Consider the following 18,867-nt stretch of genomic DNA (forward strand, 5'->3'; position numbering starts at 1 on the left):
ATAACACATCACTGATAGCTTGAGGCCCCAATTCTAAATATTCCTCATGACTTTTGTTAATGCTCCTTCGCAGCACCTTGTTTAACCACTGCATTAAACACACATTTTTCTCAACCAAATCTGAATCCTTTCATCAAGTCCTAAAATAATTTTAAATACATTCCCGTTTTCCTGTATTGTTTCAATACAGTGTTTAAATACAGATATATGCAAGTGATGTTTCAATGGGTGGGATCGCTTTTTGGCAAATCTGCATACGAGAGCGAGGCAATAAATCTCACTCTAATGTGCAGATTCCCAGGAAACCTGAGGCTTTGGGATTCAACCCCTTCGCCTCAGACCTCGGATGAGCGCCGTTCAGCACTGGTCCTCACAAATCGGGACCAGACGGAACTGCACTCATGGAGATCTCCCAGGGGATTGGAGGTCCCCAGCTGCATGCCCTTTGGGCAGGGTGGTACCCTGGCACGGCCAATGCACAAAATGGGGCTCTGTGCGGCCTTGGCCACATGTTCCCTATTCAGGCCCCTTATTCAGTGTGAGTCACGTTGAATAGCCATGTGTTTCTCGACACTGCGAGTGCTGGGAAACACATGGATAAACATGCTCGCTGGGGACTTTGTTCGCTTTTGGGAGAATCGCGGCCTAGGACTGAGGTGAAGAGTAATTTCTTCACCCAGAGAGCGGTGAATCTGTGGAATTCACTACCACAGAAAGTAATTGAGGCCAGAATGTTGTGTAATTTCAATAAGGAATTAGACATAGCTCTTGGGGCTAAAGGGATCAAGGGATGTGAGGGGGGGTGGGGATCAGGGTTTTGAACTTGATGATCAGCCATGATCATAATGGGTGGCGGAGCAGGGTTGAAGGCTGAATGGCCTCCTCCTGCTTCTATTTTCAATGTATGTCTCTATGTAAATGATTTCCTCGGGTAGGGAAATCCAGAACAAAGTGGAATAATGCTAAAATATTGAAAAAGGGATGTAATCTGGAAGCACTTTTAAACATAAAGAGTGATAGGAATCTGGAATGCTCTCCCACAGAGGGGTTTGATCAAACTGGGCTTTCAAAACAGAGAGTGACAGGTTTTATGAAGTAGGGGATCGAGTAATATGGAGAAAAATGGAGAAATGGATCTTAATGGCAAAACAGGTTCAAGAAGCTGAATGGCCTCCTCCTGTTATGTTGTGGTTTCTCAATTAGTGTTCCCTGAGGACTGTTTGCCATTCCCCAATTTTCTTCCACTACCTCCAATATATTGTTATTTCTGGGCTTCATTGTCATAAGATCAAACCTAGCTTTAGAATCACTGTAAAAGTTGGGGCTTCATTTTAATTTCAGTTCTCGGTTTCTCTCCTCCCTTAAAGTTCTTTATGAACAAATGAATTAGGACCAGGAGTTGACCACTAAGCCCACTGAGTCTGCTCTGCCATTCAATAAGATCATGGCTGAACTGATTTTAACCTCAACTCCACATTCTTGCCTCCTCCCCAATACCTATCACCTCCTTCCTTATCAAGAATCTATCTACTTCTGCCTTGAAAATATTCACTCAAGGGCAGCACGGTGGCGCAGTGATTAGCAATGCTGTCTCACGGCGTCGTTGTCCCAGGTTCAATCACGGCCTGAGGTCACTGTCCGTGTGGAGTTTGCACGTTCTCCCTGTGTTTCGCCCCCACAACCCAAAGATGTGCAGGGATTGGTGGATTCGCCATGCTAAATTGCCCTTTAATTGGTAAAAATTAATTGGCTACCCTAAATTTAAAAATATAATCCCAGGTTAAAGAGGTGTGAATTGTCTCAAACCAGGACAGTTGGTAGGATTCCGCAAACCCAGTCCAGATGGTGGGGGATGAATGTAATGTGACATGAATCCCAGATCCCGGTTGAGGCCACACTCATGTGTGCGGAACTTGGCTATAAGTTTCTGCTCGGCGTTGTCGCGCGTCCTGAAGGCTGCCTTGGAGAACGCTTACCCGGAGATCAGAGGTTGAATGCCCTTGACTGCTGAAGTGTTCCGAGACTGGAAGGGAACATTCCTGCCTGGTGATTGTCGCGCGACAAACCTGTTGGACTTTAACCTGATGTTGTAAAACCTCTTACTACCTTTTGAGGAAGAGAGTTCCAGAGACTCACAGCCCTCTAAGAGACAAAAATTCTACTCATCTCTGTCTTAAATGAGCGACCCCTTATTTTTAAACAGTGATCCCTAATTTTAGACAGTCCATCAAAGAGTCCACTTCCAACCTGTCAAGGGGTTCAGGGTCTTGTTTATTTCAATCATGTCATTTCTTAGCTTCCAAAATCCAGCGATCACAAGCAGTGCCTGTCCAGCCCTTCCTCATAAGACAACCCGCCCATTCCAGTTATTAGTCTGGTAAACCTTCTCTGAACTGCTTCAAATGCATTTACATAGAACCATAAAATCACTACAGTGCAGAAGGAGGCATCAGGTCTGCACTGACCCTCCGAAAGAGCACCCCACCTAGGCCCATGCCCCCACCCTATACCCGTAACCCAGTACCTGACCTTTTGGACACTAAGGGACAATTTAGCAAGACCAATCCACCCGACCTGCACTTCTTTGGACTGTGGGAGGAAACCGGAGCACCTGAAGGAAACCCACGAAGACACGGGGACACCGTGCAGACTCCGCACAGACAGTGACCCAAGGTCAGAATCACACCCGGGTCCCTGGCGCTGTGAGGCAGCATTACTAACCACTCTGCCACCGTCCCTTAAATAAGGAGATCAATACCGTACACAATATTCCAGGGATGGTCTCCACCTGAACCGAGCTGGGACCAGTGTTCTGGCGAAAAGAGTAAATAGGGTGGTCAATAGGACTTTAAACTAGAGATTGGGGGGGAAGGGAAAGTCAGGGAACCAAGAGGTGAAGTAATCAGTGGGAAGCGTAGCTGCTTAGGAATACAAAAAAGCACGAAAAGACAGAACTCAGGAGAGGTTACGATAGTCCCCATCCCACAAAATATGACACAGTGTATGGAAAGGCTCAGTAAACCAAGGTCCACCACACTAAGAAAACAAAAAGGGACGGTCAATAGAGAATTAAAGGTGCTATATTTAAATGCGCGCAGTGTATGGAACAAGGTAGATGAGCTTGTGGCCCAGATTGTGACTGGCAGATATGATGTGGTATGCATCACAGAGACGTGGTTGCAGGGGGTTCAGGACTGGCATTTAAATATCCAGGGATTCACAACCTATCGAAAAGACAGAGAGGTGGGCAGAGGGGGCGGGGTTGCCTTGTTAATTAGGAATGAAATTAAATCAATAGCACTAAACGACATAGGGTCAGATGATGTGGAGTCTGTGTGGGTAGAGTTGAGGAACCACAAAGGCAAAAAAAACATAATGGGAGTTATGTACAGCCTCCTAACAGTGGTCAGGACCAGGGGCACAAAATGCACCACGAAATAGAAAGTGCATGTCAGAAAGGCAAGGTCACAGTGATCATGGGGGACTTCAATATGCAGGTGGACTGGGTAAATAATGCTGCCAGTGGACCCAAGGAAAGGGAATTCATTGAATGTTTACAGGAGGGATTTTTGGAACAGCTTGTGATGGAGCCCACAAGGGGACAGGCCATTCTGGACTTAGTGTTATGTAATGAGCCAGACTTGATTAAAGATCTTAAAGTAAGGGAACACTTAGGAGGCAGTGATCGTAATATGGTAGAATTCAATCTCCAATTTGAAAGAAAGAAGGTAGAATCAGATGTAAAGTTGTTACAGTTAAATAAAGGTAACTACAGGGGCATGAGGGAGGAACTGACAAAAATCGACTGGGAGCAGAGCCTAGTGGGAAAGACAGTAGAACAGCAATGGCAGGAGTTTCTGGGAGTAATTGAGTACACAGTACAGAGGTTCATCCCAAAGAAAAGAAAGGTTATCAGAGGGGGGATTAGGCAGCCATGGCTGACAAAGGAAGTTAGGGAATGCATCAAAGCAAAAGTGAAAGCCTATAATGTGGCAAAGAGTAGTGGGAAGTCAGAAGATTGGGAAGGCTACAAAAACAAAGAGAGGATAACAAAGAGAGAAATAAGGAAAGAGAGGATCAATTATGAAGGTAGGCTAGCCAGTAACATTAGGAATGATAGTAAAAGTTTCTTTAAATACATTAAAAACAAACGGGAGGCAAAAGTAGACATTGGGCCGCTCCAAAATGACGCTGGTAATCTAGTGATGGGAGACAAGGAAATAGCTGAGGAACTAAATAAGTACTTTGCGTCAGGCTTCACAGTAGAAGACATGAGTAATATCCCAACAATTCAGGAGAGTCAGGGGGCAGAGTTGAATATGGTAGCCATCACAAAGGAGAAAGTGCTAGAGAAACTAAGAGGTCTAAAAATTGATAAATCTCCGGGCCCAGATGGGCTACATCCTAGAGTTCTAAAGGAGATAGCTGAAGAAATAGTGGAGGCGTTAGTTATGATCTTTCAAAAGTCACTGGAGTCCGGGAAAGTCCCAGAGGATTGGAAAATCGCTGTTGTAACCCCGCTGCTCAAGAAGGGAACAAGGAAAAAGATGGAAAATTATAGGCCAATTAGCCTAACCTCGGTTGTTGGCAAGATTCTAGAATCCATTGTTAAGGATGAGATTTCTAAATTCTTGGAAGTGCAGGGTCGGATTAGGACAAGTCAGCATGGATTTAGTAAGGGGAAGTCGTGCCTGACAAACCTGTTAGAGTTCTTTGAAGAGATAACAAATAGGTTAGACCAAGGAGAGCCAATGGATGTTATCTATCTTGACTTCCAAAAGGCCTTTGATAAGGTGCCTCACGGGAGACTGCTGAGTAAAATAAGGGCCCATGGTATTCGAGGCAAGGTACTAACATGGATTGACAATTGGCTGTCAGGCAGAAGGCAGAAAGTTGGGATAAAAGGTTCTTTTTCGGAATGGAAACTGGTGACGAGTGGTGTCCCGCAGGGTTCAGTGTTGGGGCCACAGCTGTTCTCTTTATATATTAACAATCTAGATGACGGGACTGGGGGCATTCTGGCTAAGTTTGCCGATGATACAAAGATAGGTGGAGGGGCAGGTAGTATGGAGGAGGTGGGGAGGCTGCAGAAAGATTTAGACAGTTTAGGAGAGTGGTCCAAGAAATGGCTGATGAAATTCAACGTGGGTAAGTGCGAGGTCTTGCACTTTGGAAAAAAGAATAGAGGCATGGATTATTTTCTAAACGGTGATAATATTCATAATGCTGAAGTGCAAAGGGACTTGGGAGTCCTAGTCCAGGATTCTCTAAAGGTAAACTTGCAGGTTGAGTCCGTAATTAAGAAAGCAAATGCAATGTTGTCATTTATCTCAAGAGGCTTGGAATATAAAAGCAGGGATGTACTTTGAAGCTTTATAAAGCATTAGTTAGGCCCCATTTAGAATACTGTGAGCAATTTTGGGCCCCACACCTCAGGAAGGACGTACTGGCACTGGAGCGGGTCCAGCGGAGATTCACACGGATGATCCCAGGAATGGTAGGCCTAACATACGATGAACGTCTGAGGATCCTGGGATTATATTCATTGGAGTTTAGGAGGTTGACGGGAGATCTAATAGAAACTTACAAGATAATGAATGGCTTAGATAGGGTGGACGTAGGGAAGTTGTTTCCATTAGCAGGGGAGACTAGGACCCGGGGGCACAGCCTTAGAATAAAAGGGAATCACTTTAGAACAGAGATGAGGAGAAATTTCTTCAGCCAGAGAGTGGTGGGACTGTGGAATTCATTGCCACAAAGGGCGGTGGAGGCCGGGACGTTGAGTGTCTTTAAGACAGAAGTTGATAAATTCTTGATTTCTCGAGGAATTAAGGGCTATGGAGAGAGAGCGGGTAAATGGAGTTGAAATCAACCATGATTGAATGGTGGAGTGGACTCGATGGGCCGAATGGCCTTACTTCCGCTCCTATGTCTTATGGTCTTATGGTCTAATACCGTACACAATATCCCAGGGCTGTGATTCCGTAAATGTCAACCGACTTTAGCACCTCACTTATTTACATATGAACTACAACCATGGGTCAAGTGGGGTTCAGGAATTGGGGGGAATTGAACCTGGACCCACCCAATGTCCACTGTTGGGTTGGGCGGTGGGGGTTATGATATTATTCATGATTGAGAACTTTGATAAACCTTTTCTCCTTCCTAATATGGGGTGCTGAAGACGATAGTAGCCCCCAAACTGCTGTTCCAGCTGCAATTGGGACACAAAGAGATCAGACTGGGAGCTTCCCAGTGCTAAGTTGTTATTTACTTAATCTGAAAGTGCAGAACAGGGAAAAGAAAAGCATTTTTAATACATCTTTCACAATCTAAAGACATTCCAACATGCCTCACAGCTGTAGAAGCCAGGTATTTCGAATACAACTAGTATAGGTAAAAGATAGCTGTTTAAGCATAAATGTTGAGCCCCAGTTTTAAATACCCATTTATACAGCTCGAAAGTAATTTTTAAAAGGTCAAAGTCTGGCAATGAAACATGAAGAGAGAGAGAAAGCTAATCATCAGCTAAACTCAAACTCAAAGTCAAAAGTGGACTAACATCACTGACACAGACTGTTAGGCTGACAGAACCCCCAAAGACAATTACCTAAAAACTAAACACTAAAACCAAAAACTGGAGACTAGAATCAAAGGCAAAAACTGACTAAACTAACAGAAAGACAACACAGCACAACACACCTTCAAAGACAATAAAAACCAAAATGGCGGGGAGAAACTTTTTAGTTATACACTTTCATATCTGTCTTAAGTCGTCTAATTACACCCCAATATAATCCTAATTGGTTTGGGTTAGACTCAAACACATTTGATTTGATGGCAAGCCGTCCATCTTCAATGTGCAACATCAGCTTTTCTGACCTAGCTGTTATCTGCATTGTGAACAATGGTGCCTTCATGTTGCTGTGTATTCAATCCCTTGGCCTTGACAATTAGCACAAGACAGTGTCAAATTATCTTGCAACTGTGCTGTTTTAATGTCACACTGTCTTTGAAAATATGCATTTGCCAGAACAACGGACCTCAGTAAAAGTGAATTATGCTGTATAAATGGGTATTTAAAACTGGGGCTCAACATTTATGCTTAAACAGCTATCTTTTACCTATACTAGTTGTATTCGAAATACCTGGCTTCTACAACAGCAGTGAATAAAACGTAGCAGACAAACTATCTGATTCCATGGCGTAACACTTACCGCAAGGCACCCATGTTGCCATAGTAAAGTTCATCATGGTTTGCTGCACACCTTTGATTAAATGGTTTTGTCCCAGCTTGCTCCCTTCCAATGCAGACTTTACAAAGTTTGCCTTTAACATTCATCCCAGGCATACAACCTTTACGGAAATAGTTTGTATATGCTGGAATCAATAGGAGGGAAAAAAGAGATTAACTTACCATACAAAGTTCAAGGGCTGGAATTTGCAATCCAAATGCTGGGCCGATATGCAACAGGTGAGCTGAAAAAACAGAGCGTGCGATCTGGATCCAGCAGTCCCAGACATCCCCCACCCCATTTTCATCTCCGGATGCATTTAGCATTGAAGCGGGACGGTTGGGAATCCTACACACTGCTGGTTGGAATTTGCCTGCACAATTCTGGGAGTGGGCATTTCTGAACTTCTGCAATTTTTAACAAGTCAGCCACATTTTGGAAGCCTTTCAAAAACATACTCTCAATGGGGATCATATTATTTTGACAGATCTACGAGCCTCTGAAGAGGATGGGCATTTTAATGTGGCAGTTCAAGTAATGCTGGTTTATTTTGATAGGTTTATGAGCTTTTTAAAAATCACCCCCCCCCCCACCCCCTCTGCCTCCCTCATGGCTTTTTTTGCCATTCACAAAAAAGTTAAACACAGGAGATTGTTGCCTTGGCTGCTGCCTCTCTCCTTCCTAGTCACCTCAACGTTCACCAGTGTTTTCCTTCTCTAAGGACCGGGATGATTAGCATCCCAAGTAGCAGACACATGGGAAAACCAACACCTGGAAGTTCCCCTCCAAGCCACTCACCATCGTGACTTGGAAATATATCGCCATTCCGTAAGTGTCACTGGAAATTCTTCCCTAACAGCACTGTGGGTATACCTACACATGGACTGCAACGTTTCAAGAAGACAGCTCAGCACCACCTCTCACGGGCAATTAGAGATGGGCAATAAATGCTGGCCTAGCCAGTGATGCCCACATCTCATGAATGAATGAATAATATTTAAAAATTCCAACCGCCGTCTTTAATTGGACGGTGAGCCTGGACGCTCTTTATTATGCTCTTGTTGTAGCATAAGCTGCTTCCTTGATGTGCACCCTGACAAAGGAATGTTCAGACTTGGAGATAGCTTCAACACATTTATTGAACTATTAACAATTATCCTACTTGGATTCGACGCTACTGTTACTCCTGCTTTTGCTGCTCAAACTGACTAACCAGTCTGCTACAATCCACGTGGTTGGTGTGATGTGTTTCAATCAACCCTGTGTCTGTGCTCACTGAGAGTCTGCACAGAAAAGAGGAAGATCATGTGTGCAGTGTCCTTATGTATGGGTTGGTGTAATGCCCTCCTGTGGTAGTGTCACCTCTGTGTGTATCGTGACTGCCCATTGGTCATGTCCTATCTTACTGACCTATTGGTTGACTGTCTGTGTGTCATGTCTCTGGTGTTCCCTCTAGTGTCTAGCTAGGTGTAGTGTATGTACATTAACCCTTTGTGTACTTACAATGATGTATATCATCACAGACGCGACCTGCTAGGAGGCTGCCTCCAGTAATATCGCTGAGCTGCTCTGACTGTGGGGGCCCCATTGCATTCAGATGTCAGGGTCCTGAACACATACACACTCACAGGCACACACAGTGCTGGATCTCTCTTACCCTTATTGATGTTGCAGATGTCGGTGCTGTTCTGCTCAGATCTGATGGTGTATTTTGTTAAGAGAAGCCACCCTGCTGGGCTGTATATGTGGCCATGACAGCTTCGCCTTCCTATTAGATTAAATATTTTCTCGCTCCGGGAAGTCTTCTTCACCACAGCTACAGCATAGACCGGAGGCAGAACTGGGGACACATGGTGAATGGAGTTATCAAATAGAACTTCAGAAAAGCCATGGCATCCCTATCATTTACACCATCCCCACTTATCATGGGGAGCCGCTCATATTGGGCACGTTTCCGCCATTATTGGGTTCAATTACAATGCTGCCATTTGAAACACATTAAGCCTATTTCTGGCTGTTCAAGTGGCTGATCACACATGGTTAAAGTGTGATTACCTCTGTAATAGGTCTGTCATTAATTACGGTGGTAATAAGAGGACTTTCAGATCACACTCTTAAATCCTGAGATATGAAATACAAACAAAACTTACTGGAAACACTCTGCAGGTCAGACAGTATCTGCAGAGGCCGAAACAGAGTTAATGTTTCAGGTTAAAGATGTTTCATCAGAATTCTCAGTGTTTTTCTCTCTCTCCACAGATGCTTCCAGACCTGCTGGGTATTCCAAGCATTTTCTGTTTTATTTTGGAGTGCCAGCATCCGCAGTAATTTATTTTTCACAGAGTTTTACAGCACATAAAAAGGCCCTCCGGCTTCTATTCTATTTTTCTTAATGTGTTTATGAGCATTATACCTTCTGCCTCAAAGTGAGCCCTTCCGTCATTCCCATTGGCTGTTGCGCATTTATCCCCTGGAAAATAGAACGAAGAAATTTAAATAACATCCAGCAGGAAGATTTGCCTGTGGTTTACAATATTGGCGTGGTATGTGGCGTGAAGGTGCTGTGTGCATGAACATACTCATGGATGCGTGCCACACTGGGTGAGTTTTTCATGATAAATGCCGCCATTAAGTGAGCTCCACATAGGGGCATTGAAATTGGAATTGATTGGAATTGATTGTTTATTGTCACGTGTACCGAGGTACAGTGAAAAGTATTTATCTGCGAGCAGCTCAACAGATCATTAAGTACATGGGAAGAAAAGGGAATAAAAGAAAATACATAATAGGGCAACACAACATATACAATGTAACCAGATAAGCACCAGCATCGGATGAAGCATACAGGGTGTAGTGTTAATGAGGTCAGTCCATAAGAGGGTCGTTTAGGAGTCTGGTAACAGTGGGGAAGAAGTTTTTTTTGAGTCTGTTCGTGCGTGTTCTCAGACTTCTGTATCTCCTGCCTGATGGAAGAAGTTGGAAGAGTGAGTAAGCCGGGTGGGAGGGGTCTTTGATTATGCTGCCCGCTTTCCCCAGGCAGTGGGAGGTGTAAATGGAGTCAATGGATGGGAGGCAGGTTCGTGTGATGGACTGGGCTGTATACACGACTCTCTGAAGTTTCTTGCGGTCCTGGGCCGAAATTCTTGGGTTGGCAAAGCGTATATTTACAGTGCGCTTTGGTAGGGTTGTCCACTTTGACACAATGGGCTTCTTTCCAAGCTGTAAACTAATCCTAACTTTGGATACATTGCTGGAGGTTTCATCATTTGACCTCCAGACTCTAACAACCCTACCTCTGTCAAATAGCATTTTGCCCATCGCCAGCACATATTGTGACTAGTAAACAAAAGTGAGAATAGAAAACAACATTCTATTTTTGCCCCTATGGCTTATCTCCTGAAATGCTCTCAGCATTATCCTTGAGACAATTCTTTATTGGGGAGACTCCATGGCAATCAGGGAGGGCTGGCAACTCGGTCGGCTGGCGGGGGAATCAGAATGTGGGGCGGAATCCTAATCTTCCAATGTTTGTCTATCTTTGCCCCGGTTGGAAATTCTGGTATTTTAGGCATGGGCTCCTAATGTTGTCGCTAACTTTAGCCTTAGTTTAATTGCTCTGTTCTATCACCTTTGTTCTTGAGTCGCCAGGTATCTTTCTGATACCGCCACGTGGTTCAAGTCCGAGTAATGATCAATAATCCAACACACCGCTTAGTAAGAGTTAAATCAACACACATTTATTATATACAGTAATCAATACTTATGCATAAATTCTACGTCTAAGCTACTTCCTACAACTAACAGGCCAATACTTAACTTGGAAATGGCCCACCAGGTCAGGGACACGAATGGCCTTTCGTTTGGGTTCTGAGCCTGCGGGATTCGAAGCTGGTACAGATTGATAGCTAGGAGCGCCTATCTCGTAGCGAGCGTTGAAGTAAGCCTTACGATTTGAGCGGCTGTTGAAGAGTGCGGAAGGCTAGCAGAAGGGTGTGGGAGGGTGGCAGAAGGGTCGATTTGAACTTGGACTCTATTCTTATAGTTCCCAAGGGCTTCCCGCCTTTCGGGTCGGACCCTGTACCTGGTTCCAAGTGATTGTACTTTGTCCCAATCACTTGGTTCGATATTCTCCAATGCTGGAGCGATTCCTTGATCGATGGGCGGTCTTGAGGTGGTCGTTCACCTCCCTTTTTGTAGGCTTCTGTTGGCGCCGAAGAGTCTGGGTTGGCTTTGTGTGTCTAAATTGTTGCACATTGTTCCCGGGGATTGCTCATTAGTATTCAGATGGCTGGTGTTTTGTTGTGCTGATGGCTACAGGTATCGATCTTGTCTGGCCTTCCCAGAGGTGAATACACAGTTTACTTGTAGCTGCTTGTTTTAGTCCTGTTGGCTGATTTTCCCATCAGCCTTTGCCGTTCACCATTTTAAATCGGGGTTAGCCATTCTAAATCGGGAGTTAGCCATTTTAACTGGCTACACTAAACATTGTTGAAATAATGTAATGTAAATGAGGGAAACATGTAATCCACTGTTAGCAACACTGAATACCTGGAACCTCTGTGATTCTGTAGGGAACAACGCTGCCCAGGCTGCAGGGGAGCTTGCACAATTATTCAATTTATCAACCAGTTTCAGGCTTGCACACCTTAGAAACCATCCTGCTGGGCTGTACATATGGCTGTGACACTTTTGCCTTCTGACTAGATTCGGCCGTCACTGTAAGGGGATTGGAGCACAGGAACACACAAGGCTTGATACAATTGTACTGTTTTCCGGTTTTGATGTCCTCATTTAAGGGAAGACACACTTACACTGGAGGCGGTAAAGCGAAGATTCACTAAATTGGTCCCTGGGATGAGGGGGTTGTCCTATGATGAGAGGCTGAGTAAATTGGACGTTATATTCTCTGACATTTAGAAGAATGAGAAGGATTGCCACCTACAAAATTCTGAAGCGGCTTAATAAGAGTGGGAACTGAGAGATTGTTTCCGCTGGTCAGGGAATCCAAAATGTGGGGCATAGTCTCATGATAAGGGGCCAATCATTTAGGAATTTGATAGGAGAAATTACTTCAGTCAAAGGGTTATGAATCTTTGGAATCACTAGGGAATTGTAGATGCTCCATAGTTGAATACACTTAAAGCTGGTCTAGAAAGGTTTTTGGTCTCTGGAGGAATTAACGAATACGGGGAGTCGGTGGAAAATTGGAATTGAAGCCCAAGATCAGCCATGATCGTATTAAATGGCGGAACAGGCTCGATGGACTGTGCGGTCCACTCCTGCTTCTATTTCTTATGTTCTTATTCCCTCCACCCCATCACTCGAAAACCAACACAAGAAATAAATCAATGGTCTCCGTTATTTTTTGCTCTCCCTTCCAGAAGTCTGTAAGCTCCATAATTTCTTCACCTACCCCTCACCTAGCTGACTAAGATATTTAACAGGCAGGGGTTCACTCCACCCCAATGGTCCATCCCTTTGATTTCCAACATTCTCTAATTATCTTGTAATCTCTCCTGAAGGAGTTGGCTTTGACATTTCCAAAGACATTAGCGCTCCCATTTCCCTCACATAAATGACTATTTTTCATGGGTCCAACTAGTTATTGGAATGTGGTAGGCAATCCCAATCCTGTCCTCAATCTACATCCACACATATACACTTTCCAGGTAGGTTCAAGTGAATAGGAATCAGGGGCAGAATACCTGGTTTATTACCTACCCAACCTCAAGGCCGCTGAAGCCCACGGCAAAATTTTAAATCAGCCTGTCATCAACAGGCATGATTGAACTGAGAGCACCTTGAACTTGGTGACTGGCTTCCACAGTGGCCAATGCATTTACCAGTTGCTGCACCGGGAGAGCTCATGCACCAAACGTCTCCTTTTGAGTTGCAAATCGAATCAGAACTGGCACTCCATAGTGTACATGGAATGACATGAATGAACCAATATCTCATGTGCTTGAAATGGTACAACCTGGACACAAATTGACTCCAGCACACATATTTCTTACTGATTCAAGAAGTCACACAGCGAGTAGATGTAATTAACTGAATTCACACGAGGATACAGTACACTGAGGATTTTCTTGGCTCCCCATCTGAAATGATACCGATACAAAAGCCACCAACTTAGCTGAGGCCAAGCTGTAATATCTGCTTTGGATTCAGGCTCTCTATATTGGAATTCTTCTGTCATATTTCCGGAAGTAAAGATTCACTGCAGGTATCATGGACTAAAAATGTGCAATCTGTGCTGCACCGAACCTGCAACAATTGATATCATAGAATTCCTACAGTACAGAGGAGGCCATTTGGCACATCGTGTCTGCACCGACCCTCCAAAAAAGCACCCTGCCCAGGTCCACTCCCTCGCCCTATCCCCGTAACCCCATAGCTCCACCTAACCTTTGGACACTAAGGGGAAATTTAGCATGGCCAATCCACCTTTGGACTGTGAGAGGAAACAGGAGCACCCGGTGGAAGCCCTCGCCGACACGGGGAGAACATGTAAATTCCACACAGTCACCCAAGGCCAGAATCGAACATGGGTCCATGGCGCTGTGAGGCTGCAGTGCTAACCACTGTGCCGCCCATTGATCATGGATGCAAGTCACAACCTTTTCTCCATTACTGATCACCCTCAACTCAATTCTTACAAATGTCCATTAGCAATTCCTTTGCAAAATGAATGAAGATGCCAAATTGACCTAGTTACATACCATAATATTCAGTCATCACAGGGACAAGACCGCAGATTCCAGCAATGTAAGCATGAGTAGCATCAAGGGAGGCCGCATCCACCTCATCCCTCTTCAAAAATAAAAAGAGATTTCTTGGTTAGGCTGTTGCGAGTCTAATTCCCGAGTTTAAAGTCAAGCTCAAGTCTGAGGTCAAGAGGCTCTTCTTCACACAGAGAGAATCTAACACTTGAAATAGATATAAATACAAAAGCAAAATACTGCAGATGCTGGAAATCTGAAGTAAAAACAGAAAATGCTGGAAATAGTCCTCAGGTCCGGCAGCGTTTGCAGAGAGAAACAGAGATAGTTCTTCAGGTCAATGGTGACCATTCATCAGAAATGGACCCTCCATTTTAGATGGATTTCTGAATGCGGAAGTAGAGATAGACACCTCAGATCATTGGTGACACAGAGGATTTGTCCTGATGGATGAGTGACAATGGGCCAAATTGCCATATCTCCATCTGTGTCATCTTAGTACAACTATAATGTTTTACAGGGTGTAAGTGAATAGCAATATCTGTTATCCTATTTGGAAATGATTGGTAAAAAACGTATTTTATTTTCTACCCATAAGCCAATATTGACAAATCCCTCCTAAAGGTGCGACCTGAACTTGTGATTCCACGGGCATTTCCTCATTTTGGGGTACAGTTATGTGGGTTCTGTCCTATTTTGGGGTACAGTTATGTGGGTTCTGTCCTATTTTGGGGTACAGTTATGTGGGTTCTGTTTCATGTTGTGGGTACAGTTCTGTTGGCACAGCTTCATTTTGGGGTACAGTTATGTGGGTTCTGTCCTATTTTGGGGTACAGTTATGTGGGTTCTGTTTCATGTTGTGGGTTCAGTTATGTTGGCACAGCCTCATTTTGGGGTACAGTTATGTTGGTACTGCCCCATGTTGTAGGTATGTGTCTTCTTGGGGTATGGTTGTGTGGGTACTGTGTTTGTTGTGGTTTAGTTATGTAGTATGATGCTATGTTAGGACTTGATCATGTGGGCACTACCTCACGTATGCTGACAACACCCCTCTACCTTCCCACCACCTCACTCCACCCCTCCAGTGCTACTGCACTGTCAAACAGCTCATCCAATATCCAATCTTGGACAAACTGCCTTTTATGAAGACACAGGGAGTCCTCACCAAGTTATAACAAAAGAAACAAATGTTTATTTACAAGGTTTAAGGTATACTGCTCCTGGCGGTACCCAACCGGGTCTGAGTCAGCCGGTCCCAAACTGAGTCAGCCGGTCCTCCAGCCCCTTCGCAGGGAAGTCTGTATTCTGCAAAGTGGCACAGGGAATATAATCATTCTCATCCATAGGTCCCATGCGGATGCAGGTTATGTCACTGCCATTTCCTTCAATTAAACATTTTCTTCTGTCCCCACTACAACCTCTATATTCCTGCTAACCCCTCCCCATGCAATGGCTCTGGTTGAACCTAACGGGTACCTGAGCTGTACTTCTGATTCCATATCCACATCACCACAAAGACTGCCTAATTTTCATCTCTGTAACATTGCCGGTAGCCACCTCTGCCTCAGCCCGTCTACTGCTTAAACCCTCATCTGCGTCTTTGCCAGTTTCAACTGATTCACTAAATTACCTCTCATACTCCACCCTCCATAAACTTCCACTCATTCAAAGTCTACTGCATGTATCCAATACCCCACTACCCCTAACCTTCATCTGTCGCCAACACTAAGGGCATTCAAATGGTCATTGGATAGACATATGGACGATAAGGGAATTGTGTAGATGGGCTTTAGAGGTCATACTGTGCTGTAATGTTCTATGTTCTATGTTCTATGTTACGTAGGTCATCCAATGGCATTCAAATTAAAAATCTCATTCTCATGTTTAAAGCTCTCCCTCCGTTCCTGAACCCCCCCTCCCCCCCCCCCCCCCCCCCCCTCCTGCCCCACCCCCAACTCAGACATTTGTTCCATAAATTCTGGCCTCTTGTGCAAACCTGACTCCTTTGACCACACCATGAGCAACCATGCTCTCCGCTGGCTAGGCTCCACATTCTGGAATTCTCTGCTGGGATATCCTTACAGGACAAAAGCACTGATATTTAGAGCATGGAGTCTGGCATAAAGTGAAACTAATTTAAATCCAGTTTGGTTGATATACAGATAGATAAATGGCTATTAGAGGATGCTATTACCCACCCCCAAAACCATCCTCCTCCTCCTTTAATACCCTCTTTAGAACCTCTTTGGCCAACCACCCTTTCTAGTAGTTCCTTCTTTAGCTTGGCATCCATTTCTATTTTGTACTCTGTGAAGCACCTTGGGATAGTTTTCTACATTGAAGCTGCCATATAACATTTATATTTCTGCATGCACAACTTGCTGTTGAACTTAACAGATCGAAGCATAGGCTGTGGTCTTATGTTCAGATATGTTTTAGGCAGATCCTCAAAAAACAGAGGGGCCACTGAAGTGGGCATTTGGTTCACTGAGTTGACTCCATCATTTTGTCAGCCATGACAGCTCTTTGTCCTCCTAATTCATATTACCCGTTTTGTTCTCCATATCATTTAATACTCACACTCCTCAAGGAAGCATATCTATGCCAACTAACATAGGCAATGTGACATGAAACTTTAGGACAAAGTCATGATAACGTTTCAAACAGGCAGTGCTTATATTACAATACCTTAGATGGAAACCAATTTTGCAATTTTTCATTTAAAATTCAGTGAAATTATGCACCTTTATCATTTCTATGCAGTCACTCATTGATGTTCCTCGGATGCAGACTAATGGGTCAGATTTTGTTTTCAGGGCCCATTCTTCACACTTGCTCTGCTCAGCTGCACTAATACAGCACCAACGCACAATGCTGTTTTCCAAGGAGCTCCCTGACAAGAAACAACAGCACATTTGGAAAATAGACAATATTTTATTTTGCAACCTTGACCCAGCACCACCCTTCCATCAATCACCCACCCGTCTCCCCCCCCACCCCCCCACCCCCCACCCCCCCTCACACCTCCATTCCCCCCCACACCCCACCCCACTAATTTTCATTCCTGACTGGGCTTGTCAGTTCTGGTTGGACTTATTCTGAGAGGTTTTATCACATAATCTCCATTCACCCTCCCTCCATGATCCTGCCATTGGGCATCCAATACACCTCATCCATCCTCAGCCGATCCAGGAGGCCTCAGGAAACCCAAGTCGGCACAGAGTGGGTCAGAGGTCGGTTGTAATGGGCACCGTCTACCATTTTGCTGCTCCTAAAGTGGTGGAGTGCGGCCTTTCTCCAGGGCTTCTGCCAATTTCCTGCCAAGGCCGCAGTGGGAGACCAGGAAGAAGCCCTCAAAATGTCCTGTCCTCTTTATTCCCTAGGCTTTAATAAACCCATTGGCAAAGAGCAGTAATTAGACCTGGGGAAGGAAAGAAAGAGACATAAATTAGAGACTGACCCTGGATCTTCACACTCTATGACCAAGAAGACACTGTTGCCATAGGCAGATGGGTCAGTAACTGAAGCACACAGGGAGTGGGCAAAAGAACCAGAGGGAAAATGAGGGAAATGTTTTTCCCACACACCAAAGTGTTGTGGTCTGGAATGGACTTCTTGTAAAAGTGGTGGAAGCAGATTCATAGGAACACTCAAAAACGGATTGGATATATATTTGAAAAGTGAAATTTGCCAGTGTTCAGATCAAGGGAAGGGTTAATTAAATAGCTCTATCATTGGGCCAACTCTATCATGATGGGTCAAATGGCATCCTTCTGTCTTCTAGTGATTCTATGGATGTGATCTATCGGCCTCGCCGCGCCCGACTTGGGACGCAAAGAGGCCGATAAATCACATGAGAGATCTCTCGCGAGATTTACCAGTCTCGCCACGCTTCGGGAGATCTAACGAGATCTGGATCCCGCCCATTGAGGTCAGGACCCAGATTTGCATCATCAAATGAGCAGTTAGTCGCACTTAAATGTGTCTACGTGGATCTACCTAGCGCCCGGGATCGAATGGCCTCGTCTGTGAGACCCCCAGCGGGTGCCGTTTAGCCCAGGTTTCCACAAACATGGACCAGGCATACTGGCACTTGCCGGGGGGAGGGGGGGTGGTGTTCTCACAAACGATTGGGGGTCCTGGATAGTCAGGCTCTGGGAAGGGCGGTAACCTATGCCACTTACACACCTTGGCACCACCTGATGCCAAGGTGCCAAGGTGGCATCATACCTGTACTGGGGATTGGGCCTGCAGGTGCCCTCCCCTCATGAGGTGGAATTTGGAGGGCTCGATGACCCCCTTATGTGCATTGAGGAGGTCCGAAGGCCACGGTGGGTGGGTCTAGAGATTGGAGTGCCATTTTAAAATGGCGCTTTGATCTCTTCTTGGACTGGTGAGCAGAGCTCGTTAGCTCAGGAAACGGGACTAAGTGTGGCCTCGGGTGGGCGTTCCTCGCTGAGGCCCAGAAATGAAGCAGAGTCCCATTTAATAGTTAGGTCGTTCTAAGTGCTCGACATGGGATTCTGATTCATATCCATTAAATTGCGCCCTATGACTAAGCTACATGCTGCAACTGCTCACTGAATTATTCAGGAGCCTCTTTCCCCATTCCATTTTTAAAATTCCAGGACCCCCACCCGATCCACTCCATTTAACTGTGCAGTAGGCCTCAGACTCTGTCACAAATCATGGAGCAGGGTCAACTGCATATACTGGTCAGAGCCAGGCTGCTGCTAGTGCTTGCAAAGGGAGCATCTGCCAGGCTCCTCCCAGCCAATCCAACCTTGAAAGACGGAGCAACCCAGAACCACTCTGTCTGAGGAGCCTCTTGAGCTTTCTGGTCCAAGGTCACCTGGATATCCTGGATTTAAAGGTACTGAAAACCTCTGTGAGAAAACCAGGAGAAAAAT

General features: G+C 45.0%; 1 protein-coding gene across 1 annotated transcript in view; it reads right to left on the minus strand.

The window, feature by feature from the left end:
- Positions 1–18,867, minus strand: part of sxph (saxiphilin) — a 364,013-nt gene that overhangs the window by 36,638 nt on the left and 308,508 nt on the right. Inside the window, exons 9-13 of the mRNA XM_072498706.1 lie at positions 16,702–16,850; positions 13,958–14,048; positions 9,649–9,705; positions 8,893–9,075; positions 7,218–7,380 (exon numbers count right to left, since the gene is read on the minus strand). Coding sequence (XP_072354807.1) covers positions 7,218–7,380; positions 8,893–9,075; positions 9,649–9,705; positions 13,958–14,048; positions 16,702–16,850 — 643 coding nt within the window. The remainder of the gene's footprint in view (positions 1–7,217; positions 7,381–8,892; positions 9,076–9,648; positions 9,706–13,957; positions 14,049–16,701; positions 16,851–18,867) is intronic.

Source organism: Scyliorhinus torazame, chromosome 1 (genome assembly GCF_047496885.1).
Source record: "Scyliorhinus torazame isolate Kashiwa2021f chromosome 1, sScyTor2.1, whole genome shotgun sequence".
Classification (NCBI taxonomy): domain Eukaryota; kingdom Metazoa; phylum Chordata; class Chondrichthyes; order Carcharhiniformes; family Scyliorhinidae; genus Scyliorhinus; species Scyliorhinus torazame.